The 14,794-nt window shown below is 47.3% G+C and overlaps 2 protein-coding genes across 3 annotated transcripts in view; both read left to right on the top strand.

Annotated features, from left to right (window-relative positions):
* Window positions 1–14,794, top strand: part of ZNF615 (zinc finger protein 615) — a 47,094-nt gene that overhangs the window by 13,584 nt on the left and 18,716 nt on the right. The gene's annotated exons all lie outside the window — the stretch shown is intronic.
* Window positions 1–14,794, top strand: part of LOC118710220 (zinc finger protein 432) — a 43,150-nt gene that overhangs the window by 26,293 nt on the left and 2,063 nt on the right. Inside the window, exons 1-4 of one of the 2 annotated variants that reach the window (XM_036422701.2) lie at window positions 7,768–7,916; window positions 11,609–11,830; window positions 13,479–13,605; window positions 13,880–13,972. In XM_036422701.2, coding sequence (XP_036278594.1) covers window positions 11,816–11,830; window positions 13,479–13,605; window positions 13,880–13,972 — 235 coding nt within the window. In that variant the 5' untranslated portion in view covers window positions 7,768–7,916; window positions 11,609–11,815. Of the gene's footprint in view, window positions 1–1,096; window positions 2,798–7,767; window positions 7,917–8,143; window positions 8,150–11,608; window positions 11,831–13,478; window positions 13,606–13,879; window positions 13,973–14,794 lie in introns of those variants that run through there. The other variant, XM_036422702.2, reaches the window with a different exon arrangement.

The following is a 14,794-nucleotide window of genomic DNA, read 5'->3' as shown; positions in this document are numbered from 1 at the left end:
GTTCGACCCCCAAAGGGGTGGTTGAGAACAGCTGCTCAAAGCAAATATATCCTGATTTCCTTCAATTTCACAATCTCCATTGCTCCTTTAATCCATGTTTAATTATCTCCAACTGCTTACTCTTCTTTTTTCTTTCCTTTTCGGTTTTCCCTAACTAGATTTAAGATCAGTGAAAGTAAGGCCTATTTTTTTTTTCTTTAATATATTTTATTGATTTTTTACAGAGAGGAAGGGAGAGAGATAGAGAGCTAGAAATGTCAATGAGAAACATCGACCAGCTGCCTCTTGTACACCCCCGACTGGGGATGTGCCCGCAACCAATGTACATTCCCTTGACCGGAATCGAACCCGGGACCTTTCAGTCTGCAGACCAACGCTCTACTGCTGAGCCAAACCGGTTTCAGCAGTAAGGCCTATTTTAAATATATTCCAAACACTAGCATAGTACCTGGTACAGGAGGCCATTCAATAAGTAATTTTGGTCTGAACAAATGCAACCCTCATCATGTGGATTAGTTTTCTCTTCCACCTCCGGGATCTGCATCTTCCTAAGTTCTGTGGAATGGTATTCCTCCAAACCTTGTCCTTTGCTGTGAAAAAATGACTTGTATTTTACTCTCTCTACATGTTTTGAAAGGTCCAAAGCAGCTAAATCTACATAAATGGTCAACTACCTTAGTGGTATGCTGCTTATTCCTTTTTGTTTGTATTATGTTTTTACAAAAGTGTAAAAAAGAAGGAACATTTACACATGGTGTATTTTTTTAAAATATATTTTATTGACATTTTTACAGAGAGGAAGGCAGAGGGAGAGAGTTAGAAACATTGATCAGCTGCCTCCTGCACACCCCCACTGATGTACCGCAACCACAGTACATGCCCTTGACCGGAATCAAATCTGGGACCCTTCAGTCCGCAGGCTGATGCTCTATCCACTGAGCCAAACCGGTCAGGGCACATGGTGTATTATTACAGTGTTATCACAGAATTGTCACTAAAGTGCCATTTAAAAAAAGAAAAGAAAAAAGAATAGTTTAAAAACAAAAAGTTTAATTCCAAACAAGCTTATAAAAAGATTCATTGTTTTCTTTCCTAGATACTGGCAAAATTGATAATTATCTTCAGGGTCACTGGGACAATCAAAGAATGTTGGAAGATATGGAACAAAAGCACAAACAAGATACATTTGGAAATATTGTTCCTCAAAGCGAAAGGCATCTTCCTTTCAGGCAAAATCATGATGTGTTTGACTTCTACATGAAAACTCTGAAATCAAATTTAAGTTTAGTCAAACAGAGTAAAAGCTATGAAACTAAGAACTCTGCTAAGTTGAATGGAGATGGAAAGTCATTTTGGCATGGCAAACATGATTTTCCTCCTGCAGTTAAATTCCCTGTCAGTGCAAAACCCATTAGCAATAAGTCCCAGGTCATTGAGCATCAGGGGACTCAGGAGGCAGAGAAAGCCCACGTGTGCAGTGAATGTGGAAAAAGCTTTGCTAGGAAATCTCAGCTCACTGATCACGAGAGAGTTCACACAGGAGAGAAACCTTATAGGTGTAGTTTGTGTGCAAGAGTATTCTCCAGAAAGTCCAGGTTCAATGAACATCAGAAAATTCATGAAAGAGAGAAATCCTTTATATGCAGTGACTGTGGCAAAGTCTTCACCCTGAAGTGCCGTCTGGTTGAACACCAGCGAACTCACAGTGGAGAGAAACCCTATGTGTGCAACGAATGTGGAAAAGGCTTCCCAGGGAAGCGTAATCTCATTGTACATCAACAGAATCACACTGGAGAGAAAGGCTACATCTGTGGTGAATGTGGGAAAGGCTTCACTGGGAAAAGCAAGCTCATCATACACGAGCGAACTCATACTGGAGAGAAACCCTACACCTGCAGTGACTGTGGGAAAGCTTTCACCACGAAGCACTATGTCTTCATACATCAACGAAACCATACGGGAGAGAAACCATACGTGTGCAATGAGTGTGGGAAAGGATTCACCATGAAGAACCGTCTGATCGAACACCAGCGAACTCACACTGGAGAGAAGCCCTATGTGTGCAGTGAATGTGGAAAAGGCTTTACCAGGAAGAGTAACCTCATTGTGCATCAGAGAAATCACACAGTAGAGAAATCCTACGTATGTGACGAATGTGGAAAAGGCTTCACTGTGAAGAGCATGCTTATCATACATCAGCGAACGCACACTGGAGAGAAACCCTACACCTGCAGTGAGTGTGGGAAAGGCTTCCCCTTGAAGAGTCGGCTGGTGGTACATCAGCGGACGCACTCTGGAGAGAAACCGTACAGGTGCGGTGAATGTGGGAAAGGGTTCATCGTGAACAGTGGGTTGATGCTACACCAGCGAACTCACACTGGAGAGAAACCCTACATATGCAATAAATGTGGAAAAGGTTTTGCCTTTAAGAGCAACCTTACGGTACATCAGCGGACTCACACTGGGGAGAAACCCTTTTCGTGCACCGAGTGTGGGAAAAGCTTCACCATGAAACGCTATCTCGTCATCCATCAGCAGATTCATACAGGAGGGAAACCCTATCGGTGTGGTGAATGTGGAAAAGGCTTTGCTGTGGAAACTGAGCTCCTTTCACATCAGCAAATCCATGCTGGAGAGAAACCTTATGTGTGCAATGAGTGCGGGAAGGGCTTTCCTGTGAAAAGTCGTCTGATCGTCCATCTACGAACTCACACAGGAGAGAAACCTTTTGTGTGCAGCGAATGTGGGAAGGGCTTCTCTTCAAAGAGAAATGTCCTTGTACATCATAGAACTCATAGTGGGAACAAACCCTAACAATGCAATGAATATGGTCACACCTTGGGGGGGAGGGGGGATATGCTTTTTACAATGTCAGACTTCACACAAAATAGACTTCTTTTATATGTACTGACTGCAGAAAATACTATTCATACAGTCTGGATCTCATGACCCACCAGGTAAGTGACATAGTAGACAGTGTATGTATGCTGTTAGTCTGAGAAAGCCTTCAACGTGGATTCAGCACACAATGTATATGAAAAAACTTATAAAAGACTCTACGGTAGGGGTGTCGAACTCAATCAGAGAAGGGGCCAAAATCTAAAATCCAGCCTAAATGGGGCCGAATGGTTTACTGAACAGTCATAAACTGTCATTGTGATGGAAACGCAGCGGAGTGCAGTGATGACAGCGCGGTACGGGCCACATTGCAAGGCCTGGCGGGACGGATTTGGCCCGCGGGCCTTGTGTTTGACACATGTGCTCTATGGAGACAATGATTGGAGTAACCTTTCATTTGTCAAGCCTTATTAATACACAAAGTGTATAGTCAAGGTACATAATCCTTTGCAGAGTCTGAATTCATTATAAGTGAACTCGTGCAAGGGACAAAGTCACACCATGATAGTTCAGTGCAGTGTGCTCCTAGCATACTTGAATATAGTCAGTGTACTTTAGCCTGTTGCTAGACTTTCACTCATGGGAAATTAAGGAATTTGCATAGGAGTGAAATTTAATGAATGCAAGGAATGTGCTAGTGCCTTAGGTAATAAATTACCTCATGCTGTATGTCAAAATTAATACGTAAGAAAAATGCAGAAAGTCTGGAGGAAACATTTCTAGGTAATGCTATGTCTGACAAGTATATGGTAATATAAATTGTATGAATAGGAACACCAGGAAAGCCTTCTGTAGGAATAAAGACTTTCTCATTAGTGATCACAATAGATCATCAGTGAGCTCGTACATATTATAGTAGTAATATGATAGCCATGGGAATACCTTTGACTAGAATTAAACCTCAGTTGCCTGATATTCATGTTAGAAAATAATTTTAGATGGCAAAGAATCTGGCAGACTTAGTCATTTCTCATGAATTCATACATCAGTAAAACTGCTCAAAACACAGTGTACAGTGACTTCAGCAAAATGTCAGAATTCAAAAAGAAAGCTTTGTGAAAATGGTGTATACTTGAGTTTTCTAAGCTAAGCCTAAATTTATTCCTGATGCCCATTCTGGGACATTATGTTTCCATTTGTGTGAGTTTTGTTTTGTGTTTTGGTGTTGAGGTCTAAGAAATGTTATCACATGTATAGATATCTGTAAATCCCGCCACAACCAGAAGGCAGAATTGTTGTGCCAACACAAATATACATCTACTTGCTTCCCCTGTGTACACACACTGTCCCCAACCCTGACCTATGGCCACCACTGATCAGTACACCATAGCTCTAATTTTTTCATTTCTAAATGCTCTTAAAATGGAATGGATGTAACCTTTGAGATAGGCTGTTTTCCCTCCACTCAGCAAATTGCTCTTAAGATCTATCCATTTTGTTGGGTGTATACCAGGTAAATAGTTTTCCTTTTTTGTTATTGAGTAGTAGTTTTCTCTATGGGTGTATAGTTAATCTGTTCACTGTTGATGAATGTTTGGATTGTTTCCAGCGTTTCATTGTTTTGAATAAAGATGTTATAAACATTGATGTACCCAATTTTGTTTTTATGGGATAAGCACCAAGGAGTCTTAAGTTAGTGTTTAACTTTATAAGAAATGCCAAACTTTTCCATAGTGATGGTACTAGTTTACTACAACCCCACCAGCAATGTCTGAGACTGGGGTCCAGGACTCTGGGTTTGCAAAATGAGCCTTGCGATGTATGTTTAAATTTGAACATCTCTGCATTTAATCCTGGATTAGTGTCTCCATCACCACCCCCCCCACTGTGTCAGCATGGATTTGGAGCAGATAGTCCTCAGCAAAGAATCAGACATGAGTGCCCAAAACTCAAACCTCATCCTTTCCCTTTCAGGTCCTGGGAACCTAGACATGCTGCCATGGCAACATCACATCAACTCATTCCTGAAACTGTCCAATCAGGGTCCCAGAACGGGCTGCTTCTGCTGCCCTGAGCACTTTAGGGTGAGATGCTGAACAACTCGCCTTTCAGAGCTTGATACACCAGGTGAACAGGACTGAATTTAATCCCTGAAGGAGATATAATACTCTTACATTAAGAAATTATGAAAACAGGCTGAAACCAGTTTTGCTCAGTGGTAGAGCGTTGGTCTGCGGACTGAAAGGTCCCAGGTTCGATTCTGGTTAAGGGCCTGTACATCAATTGCGGGCACATCCCCGGTCGGGGGTGTGCAAGAGGCAGTTGGTCAATGTTTCTCTCTCATCGACGTTTCTAGTTCTCTCTCTCCCTCTCTGTAAGAAATCAATAAAATATATTTTTAAATTATGAAAACATTATATAAATTACATAAGCAGGGGAGGATGGGGGTAAGGAGAAGAGGTCATGCATGCATATAAGCCTAACCAATGGACACAGACAACAGGAGATGAGGGCATGGGGGGGTTGGTAAGGGGAGTGATAGGGGAATAAGGACACATACGTAACACCGTAATCAATACATTGGAAAAAAAACATAAGCAATTGAACAAAAATTTTTTTAAATATATTTTTTATTAAATTATTATTTTTGTACATATACCAATACCCCCCTCCCGTACATACCCTCCCCAATTGAACAAATTTTAAATCACCCATAATTGTACCTAAGAGCCAAGCATTGTAATCTTACAAGTTTTTCAAATGTATGAAAGTATACATATATATTTTAAATATATTTTATTGATTTTTTTACAGAAAGGGAGAGTTAGAGAGATAGAAACATCGATATATATATATTTTTTTCTTTTTAATATGTTTTTATTGATTTTTACACAGAGAGGAATTGAGGAATTGAGAGGGACAGAGAGTTAGAAACGTCGATGAGAGAGAAACATCGGCCAGCTGCCTCTTGCCCACCCCCTACTGGGGATGTGCCCGCATCCAAGGTACATGCCCTTGACCGGAATCGAACCCGGGACCTTTCAGTCCGCAGGCCGACGCTCTATCCACTGAGCCAAACCGGTCCCGGCTATATATATTTTTTTAAATGTGCCCTTTTTTAGTTTGAAAACTAAGCAAAGTATGATCATTGTATTACTGTACCGGAGGATAGCTCTGCCCTGCCCTCTCAGTATCATCTCATAATTTCACATTCCCAGAGGCCCCACCATCATCACTTCCTTTTGGAGGGAAATGAACACAATTTGCCCCCTCCCTTCATCCCTTTCTGCACAGAGGAAGCTGTGTCCGCTCCCACAAGGGTACCATCATTCTGATGGAGCGCCGCCCTTTCAGGCGTTTTACTTCCCTCTAACCCACAAATGCCTCATCCGCTCCACACACAACCGCCCTGCCCGCGGACCCAAGCCTTTTACTGACCTCTCTGTCAGCTCCGCGCCCACCCCCTCTCCTCTGTCAGCTCCGCGCCCACCCTCTCTCTTCTGTCAGCCCTGCGCCCACCCCCTCTCCTCTGTCAGCTCCGTGCCCACCCCCTCTCCTCTGTCAGCTCCGCGCCCAATCCTCTCCTCTGTCCTCTCCGCGCCCACCCCCTCTCCTCTGTCAGCTCTGCGCCCACCCCCTCTCCTCTGTCAGCTCTGCGCCCACCCCCTCTCCTCTGTCAGCCCTGCGCCCACCCCCTCTCCTCTGTCAGCTCCGTGCCCACCCCCTCTCCTCTGTCAGCTCCGCGCCCAATCCTCTCCTCTGTCCTCTCCGCGCCCACCCCCTCTCCTCTGTCAGCTCTGCGCCCACCCCCTCTCCTCTGTCAGCTCTGCGCCCACCCCTCTCCTCTGTCAGCTCTGCGCCCACCCCCTCTCCTCTGTCAGCTCTGCGCCCACCCCCTCTCCTCTGTCAGCTCCGCGCCCACCCCCTCTCCTCTGTCAGCTCCGCGCCCACCGCCTCTCCTCTGTCAGCTCCGCGCCCACCCCCTCTCCTCTGTCAGCTCTGCGCCCACTCCTCCCTCTCCTCTGTCAGCTCTGCGCCCACCCCCTCTCCTCTGTCAGCTCCGCGCCCACCCCCTCTCCTCTGTCTTCTCTGCGCCCACCCCGTCTCCTCTGTCAGCTCTGCGCCCACCCCCTCTCCTCTGTCAGCTCTGCGCCCACCCCCTCTCCTCTGTCAGCTCCGTGCCCACCCCCTCTCCTCTGTCAGCTCTGCGCCCACCCCCTCTCCTCTGTCAGCTCTGCGCCCACCCCCTCTCCTCTGTTAGCTCTGCCCACCGCCTCTCCTGTCAGCTCTGCGCCCACCCCCTCCTCTGTCAGCTCTGCGCCCACCCCCTCTCCTCTGTCAGCTCTGCGCCCAACTCTCCTCTGTCAGCTCTGCCCACCGCCTCTTCTGTCAGCTCTGCGCCCACCCCCTCCTCTGTCAGCTCTGCCCACCGCCTCTTCTCTGTCAGCTCTGCCCCCAGCCCCTCTCCTCTGTCAGCTCTGCGCCCACCCCCTCTCCTGTCAGCTCTGCGCCCACCCCCTCTCCTCTGTCAGCTCCGCGCCCACTGCCTTTCCGGCGACATCTCTCTCGGCTTCTACCAGCATCCGAGACCTCAGCCAGCTCTGCGGTACGGACACTGCCTTCGTCTAAGATGGCCGCGCCCATTGGGCCCATACGCAGAGTGCGCACGGGGCGCCGCCATCTTTCCTTGTTCCGCAGCGGGCGGAGCGCGTCTTGTCGGCCTCGGATAGGCACCGCCTCTAAACCCTTACAGAGCACCCGGCCACGACGAGGGTCCCTCCAACCAGGAGGTGGCCGGGGATTGACCGCGATTTCTCCCCACAGCCGTTAGGCCGCTCCGGTCTGAACGGCGGGGTGGGCGTGGCGACGTCACAGAGCGGGGCCGTACGTCACAGAGCGGGGCCGTACGTCACAGAGGGGGGCCGCCGCTGAACCAGGAAGTCCGGCCTCGCGGACGTCCTCGCGGGACTCACCGGTGCTGCGGGTGAGCGTCCTTAGGAACCGCGGACCGGACGTGGCTTTGGACCGGGGCTCAGCCTTCCGGCCCCGCCCGCGGTGTCCGGAGGGCCCGGGGGCAGGTGAGTCCGGGCTCGGGGTCAGGGGAGCCGGGGCTTGGGGTCAGATTGGGGAACCGGGACTCGGGGTCAGGGGAACCGGGGCTCGGGGTCAGTGGAGCCGATCGGGGCTTGGAGTCAGGGGGAGCCGATCGGGGGTCGGGGTCAGATTGGGGAGCTGGGGCTCGGGGGGCGGGGGGTCGGGGGAGCCGGAGCTCGGGGTCAGGGAACCGGGGCTCGGGTCAGGGGAGCCGGGGGTCGGGGTCAGGGGAGCCGGGGCTCGGGGTCGGGGGAGCCGGGGGTCGGGGGGTCAGATTGGTGAGCCCGGGCTCGGGGTCAGGGGAGCCGGGGGTGGGAGGGGGGGTCAGGGGAGCCGGGGCTCGGGGTCGGGGAAGTCAGGGGTCAGGGGAGCCGGGGGTCGGGGTCAGGGGAGCCAGGGGTCGGGGTCAGGGGAGCCGGGAGTCGGGGGGTCAGATTGGGGAGCCCGGGCTCGGGGTCAGGGGGGCCGGGCTCGGGGCTCGGATTCTCGGTCGCGCAGCCCGTGCCGCGGGCGCGGGTGGCGGTTGCTGGGGGTTTTCCGGATTCTGTCACGAAAGGATCCGGACGTGGTGATGGGGCCCCGGGCCGGCAGGCGGGACTGAGAGGGTGAAGAAACCTCCCGCCCGGACCCCGACTCTCCGGGTTGGAGGTCCCGGTGGGTCGCTGCGCTGCTGGGACTCGGCAGCGGGTGAGAGCTGGGCCGGAAGTCTGTCGGCGGCGGCAGAGAAGCCGGGGTGTGGGGGCGCCCCTTTGGGTTTCTGGGGGCGCGTTTGGGGTTGAATGTGGCATTCGGTATAGGACCCGTCTCAAGGACGCCTGGTGGGTGGGGCTGTCCCTGTGGAGAGGTCAGGACCCTCCATCCCCCCCTCCCCCCCAGAATCATGAGTTTCTGGCTCAGACTTGGATTCCCGGAAACAGACCGGAAGGATGCCTGCCCCCAGTTAACCCACAGCCTGGTCACTCCTTCCGGTGCGAGTCCGCCCTAAAAAACGTGTGGGTCCCGCTGATGCCTGAGGGGCGTGTCCCTCTAGTCAGGACTGGAACCAAGAAGCGATCTTGGCTTCTGGCAGGAAGGAATTCAAGAGGGAACCCTGGAGGGAAGTGGAAGAGCAGGGGGTTTTGTTTTTGTGGTGAGAAAGCTTTTTTAAAGCTGGAGACAGCGAACCAGGGCTTAGGATAGGAGAAGGAACGGCAGAGAGCCTAAGCAGGGCTGCTTTTATTTCCACTTTGCTGAGAATTTTTATTATAGAGACTCGGTGCATGAATTCATGCAGGGGTCGGGCCCCTCTGGGAAGGCTGCAGAGATCAGCCAGAGAAACCTGCAGTTCAACACCGCCTGCAGCTCCTGCCTGCCTCTCCCGCTCATCCCGGCCCCACTGTGCCTGCCGCAGGCTCACCCCCAATCAGTCCTGATCAAGAGAGGCTCACCAGCCATTAGCCCTGCATCTGGTACCCTCCTAAGAGGAGTGGCCTGCGGGATCAGGCTGAAACTGGCTCTCCACCATCCTCGGAGGGGTCCTGGATTGTGAGAGGGTGCAGGCCAGGCTGAGGGCCCCCACTGGTGCACAATCAGGCAGGGAGAGACCGTAAGAGGGCTCCAGGGCATATCCGGCCCATCTCCCTCAGTCTCCATCGGCCTGACCTTAGCAGCAAGCTAACCTACCAGTCGGAACATCTGCCCTCTGGTGGTCAGTACACATCATAACGACTGGTCAACCAGTTGACTGTCTGCCCCCTGGTAGTCAGTGCAGCAAGCAGTTGAGCAGCCTTAGTAGCATATCATTAGCATAATACACCTTGATTGGTTGTTCAGTTGTTCTGACACTCGGTCTATTTGCATGTTACCCTTTTATTACATAGGATGGATACTGGGTTTTATCAAATGCTTTTTCTACATCTATTGATATGGTCGTGTGATTTTTACCTTCCATTTTGTTTATGTAATGTATCACTTTTATTGATTTGCTAATATTGTACTAACCTTGCATCCCTAGAATAAATCCCACTTGGTCATGGTGTGTGATCTTTTTAATGTATTGCTGAATCCAGTTTGCTAATATTTTGTTGGTATTTTAGCATCTGTGTTCATGAGAGCTATTGGCCTACAATTTTCTTTCTTTGTAGTGTCTCTTCCTGGTTTTGTTATTAGGATAAGGCTGGCCTAATAAAATGAGCTTGGAAGTGTTCTCTCCTCTTGAATTTTTTAATAGTTTGAGAAGGATAGGTGTTATTCTTCTTTAAATATTTGGTTAAATTCACCTGTGAAGCCATCTGGTCCAGGACTTTGATTTCTGGGAGGTATTTTTTAATTACTGCTTTGATTTCATTAGTTGTAATTACTCTATACAGATTTTCTGATTCTTCCTGACTCAGTTTTGGAAGACTGTATATTTCTAGGCATTTATCCATTTCGCCCATGTTTTCCAACTTGTTGCAATATAGTTCATCATATTTTCCTTTTTTAATATATTTTATTGATTTTTTACAGAGAAGATAAGAGAGGGATAGAGAGTTTAAAACACCGATGAGAGAAAATCATCGATCAGCTGCCTCTTGCACACCCCCTACCGGGGATGTGCCCGCAACCAAGGTACATGCCCTTGACCAGAATCGAACCTGGGACCGTTCAGTCCAGGGCAACGCTCTATCCACTGAGCCAAACCAGTTTCGGCCATCATATTTTCTTAGAATCTTGTGTATCTCTGTGATGTCAGTTGTTACTTGTCTTTCATTTCTGATTTTATTTATTTGAATCCTCTCTCTTTGTTTTGGGATGAATCTGGCTACAGGTTCATCTATGTTTATGTTTTTAAAGAACCAACTCAAGCCGAAACCGGTTTGGCTCAGCGGTAGAGCATCTGTCTGCGGACTGAAAGGTCCCAGGTTCGATTCCGGCCAAGGGCATGTACATTGGTTGTTTTCACATCTCCGGTAGGGGTGTGCAAGAGGCAGCTGGTCGATGTTTCTCTCTCATCGATGTTTCTAGCTCTCTATCTCTCTCCCTTCCTCTCTGTAAGAAAATCAATAAAATATATTAAAAAAAAAAACAACCAACTCTGCTTGTTTTTTTTTATTACTTGATAGCTAATTTCCTTTGATTGCTTAGTAATATTTGATTGTCTAAAGATGATATAAACATCTATAATCATATTTCTGAGTAGACATAAATTTTTATATCATTTTGGTAAATACCAAGGAATGTGCTTTTGAGATCTTACTAGAGTATATTTAGTTTTGAAAGAAACTGCCAAAGTGACATATGTCTAACTACAGACATTGTCCAACAGGGTGAAAGCCTCTGGGACACCAGAATATTGGGGTCCTGCCCTAACTGATTTGGCTCAGTGGATAGAGCATTGCCCTGCGGACTGAAGGGCCCCAGGTTCGATTCCGGTCAAGGGCATGTACCTTGGTTGCAGGCATGTCCCCAGTAGGGAGTGTCCAGGAGGCAGCTGATCAATGTTTTTCTCTATCCCTCTCCCTTCCTCTCTGTAAAAAATCAATATTTCATAAATATATATATATATATATATATATATATATATATATATATATTTATTTATTTATTTATTTTTTTTTAAGAATATTGGGGTCCTTCCTTTAAGCATTGTATATGGTAACAGTGACAACATCTGGGCCCAGAAGGAATGTTCACTCAATGTCAATTTGCTCCTCAGCCCACAGGTCCTGGCTCCCCAACAGTAAGAGGCATCCCGTAAAGGAATGGAGGAAGAAAAAGGAGGCTCTTCGACTTGGATACCATATTTCTGGGGACAACTTTAACTGGATACCTAGATTTCTAACTCTACGAACTTGATGGCAGAGGCAGACGACACAGCAACATAGAATCCATGGAACTCAGTATTTCCTGAGCACAGCAGAAAATGATGGGAGCCCAGGTAATTTGTTATTTCTTTTCCTTTCCTTGGTTTTCTTACAGGTTTGTGGAGACATTAAAAAAAAATCAACTAGCCCTGGCCAGCTTGCAGACTGAGGGGTCCCGGGTTCGATTCCTGCCAAGGGCACGTGCCAGGGTTATAGGCTCGATCCCCAGTAGGGGGTGTGCAGGAGGCAGCTGATCAATGTTTCTCTCTCATCCATGTTTCTAACTCTCTATCCCTCTCCCTCTCTGTAAAAAAATCAATAAAATACATATATATTTTTAAAAAAGAATGCCATCATAAAATGTAAATAAATAAAATCAACTAATTAAAGGATAAATTGGGATAATTGGGTTCTGGATAAATTAACTTAGTCTCAAATTTAAAATTAGGACATAGATCAGGAAAACACTCTTTCTCTTCCCGGGGTCATTCTAAATGACTAATATTGGAACACAGTGTGTGGTGTGGTGGATTCTCTGGGTCACATCAACTGTCACTTTGCCTCTAATATTTCAGTTCTGTGCACTGTGCTAGCAAATGACTGAACCCAAGAAGAAGGTTATGGGAACCTCAGATTTGTATTCAGTCAGACAGTGGGGTTCCTGGAGAGCCACGAAGATTGATGTCTGAAGTGTGGACAGTCTTGTGGAAATGATTAACCCTTAACCTGTGACATCTGTACTCCAGGCAATTAGTGCCAGAATTTCTTGCTGTGGAAAACCCACACATCAGCCCTAGCCGGTTTGGCACAGTGGATAGAGCATTGGCCTGTGAACTGAAAGGTCCCAGGTTTGATTCCGGTCAAGGGCACATGCCAGGGTTGTGGACTGGATCCCCAGTACAGAAGGCAGCTGATCAATGATGCTTTTTCATCATTGATGTTCCTCTCTCTCTCCCTCTCCCTCTCCCTCTCCCTCTCCCTCTCCCTCTCCCTCTCTCTCTCTCTCTCTCTCTGTCTCTCTCTCTGTCTCTCTGTCTTCCCCTCTCCGAAATCAACAAAAATCTATTTTTAAAAAGTCAATGAAAACATATTTCTTTAATATATTTTATTGATTTTTACAGAGAGGAAGGGAGAGAGATGTTATTTTTTTATACTTATTAAAAACACTTGTCTTGTAAATTCTGGCTGTGGAGTTTTGTTGTAATGTAGGAATATTTTATTTGTCCCGATGTTATTTGTACATTATTAGTATTTGGAAATATTATATGTGCCAAACTATATGTATTATATAAAAAGAAAGATAGGATTTTGTTTTTACTAAAATATATTTGAGGAAGGTATATAGATGCAGGCTATGTGATAAAAACTAGAATTGTCCTCATGCATTTTTTTATATGTTATTTATTTATTTACTTTTAATATATTTTATTGATTTTTATTTATTTAATTTTTTTTTTCAGAGAGGAAGGGAGAGGGACAGAGATAGAGAGTTAGAAACATCGATGAGAGAGAAACATTGATCAGCTACCTCCTGCACACCCCCGCACTGGGTATGTGCCCGCAACCTAGGTACATGCACTTGACCGGAATCAAACCCGGGACCCTTGAGTCCGCAAGCCGACGCTCTATCCACTGAGCCAAACCGGTTAGGGCTGTCCTCATGCATTTTCCATGTTAGTAAAGGGAGTGGATCTCACAGTAAACAGGGCCGTGTTGTTACAGGAATTGCTGACGCTGGAGGACGTGGCTGTGGAGTTCAGCTCGGAGGAGTGGCGGCTCCTGGGCCCCGCTCAGAAAGCCCTGTACCGGGATGTGATGTTGGAGACCTATAACTCCCTGGTGTCCCTGGGTAAGGAGGGCTCCCCGTGTCACTTAGAGGTGTCCCGTCACCGGCCTCTGCTCTAGTACCTGACGAAAGCTTTGTAGCCACTGTGGCCATCTGAAGAGTCAGCGGTTTTCATCCCCCCCCCCCCCCCTTGGCCCCAAGCAGAGGGGTGTAATCTCCTCTCTCCCGAAAGAGAACTTTTACTTGGCACGTGAGAAACTGTACTATTTCCCATCTTCACATACTACACCGCATCCGCGTCACTGTATCTATGTCTTGTGTCATTTCTCCTGATCAGGCTACCGCATTGCCAAGCCAGATGTTCTGTCCAAGTTGGAACATGGAGAAGAACCACGAATAGGGGATGGTATCTATACAGGAAGCTGGGCAGGTGAGTGAGTGAGAGAACCAGCAAGGGGTGGCCCTGGGATATTCTAGTCATTAAGAGAAGGGCTCGCTCAGCCAGCAAGGCTCAGGGTTTGATTCCCGGTCAGGGCACATGCCTGGGTTCTGGGCTTGATCCTCCGTGTGGGGCGTGTAGGAGGCAGGCGACCAATGATTCTCTCTCATCATTGATGTTTCTATCTCTCTCCCTGTCCCTTCCTTTCTAAAATAAATATATATATATATATATATATATATATATATATATATATATATATGTATATATATATTTTTTTCTTTTCTTTTTTTTCTTTTTTTTTTTAAGAGAGAAGGGCTCGCAGCTCTGAGGGGGTGTGAGGATAGCTAAACGGCTCCTCCACATATGGATCTCCCGAGAGAAGAACTCTTCCTCTTTGTGGCTGTTTTTGCTTTAAACATACTCTTTTTTTCTTCTTGGATCTGATACTGTTTCACCTTGCATCTTGATGGGATGGTTGACAATGAAGAGTCAGTCTCACCCACATCATCTTCTAAGCACTTTTATTCTTTTGTTTGTTTGTTTTTGTTAATGCTCACCCGAGGATATTTTTTTTTCATGATTTATAGAGAGTGGGGGAAAGGAAGAAGAGAGAGAGAAAGACATCGATGTGGGAAAGACACATAGATTGGTTGCCTCCCACATGCCCCCCAACTGTGGCTAGGGATTGAACCTGTGACCCAGGTACCAGTCCTTGACTGGGAGCCTGCAACCCTTCAGTCCACAGGCTGATGCACAGGCCACTGAGAAACACTGGCCAGAGCTAAACACTTTTATTCTAAGAAATGTGTT

This window comes from Pipistrellus kuhlii, unplaced genomic scaffold (genome assembly GCF_014108245.1).
Source record: "Pipistrellus kuhlii isolate mPipKuh1 unplaced genomic scaffold, mPipKuh1.p scaffold_m20_p_71, whole genome shotgun sequence".
NCBI classification, from domain to species: Eukaryota; Metazoa; Chordata; class Mammalia; order Chiroptera; family Vespertilionidae; genus Pipistrellus; species Pipistrellus kuhlii.
Note: the sequence above shows the minus strand (reverse complement) of the source record. Positions and strands in the feature narration are given on the sequence as shown.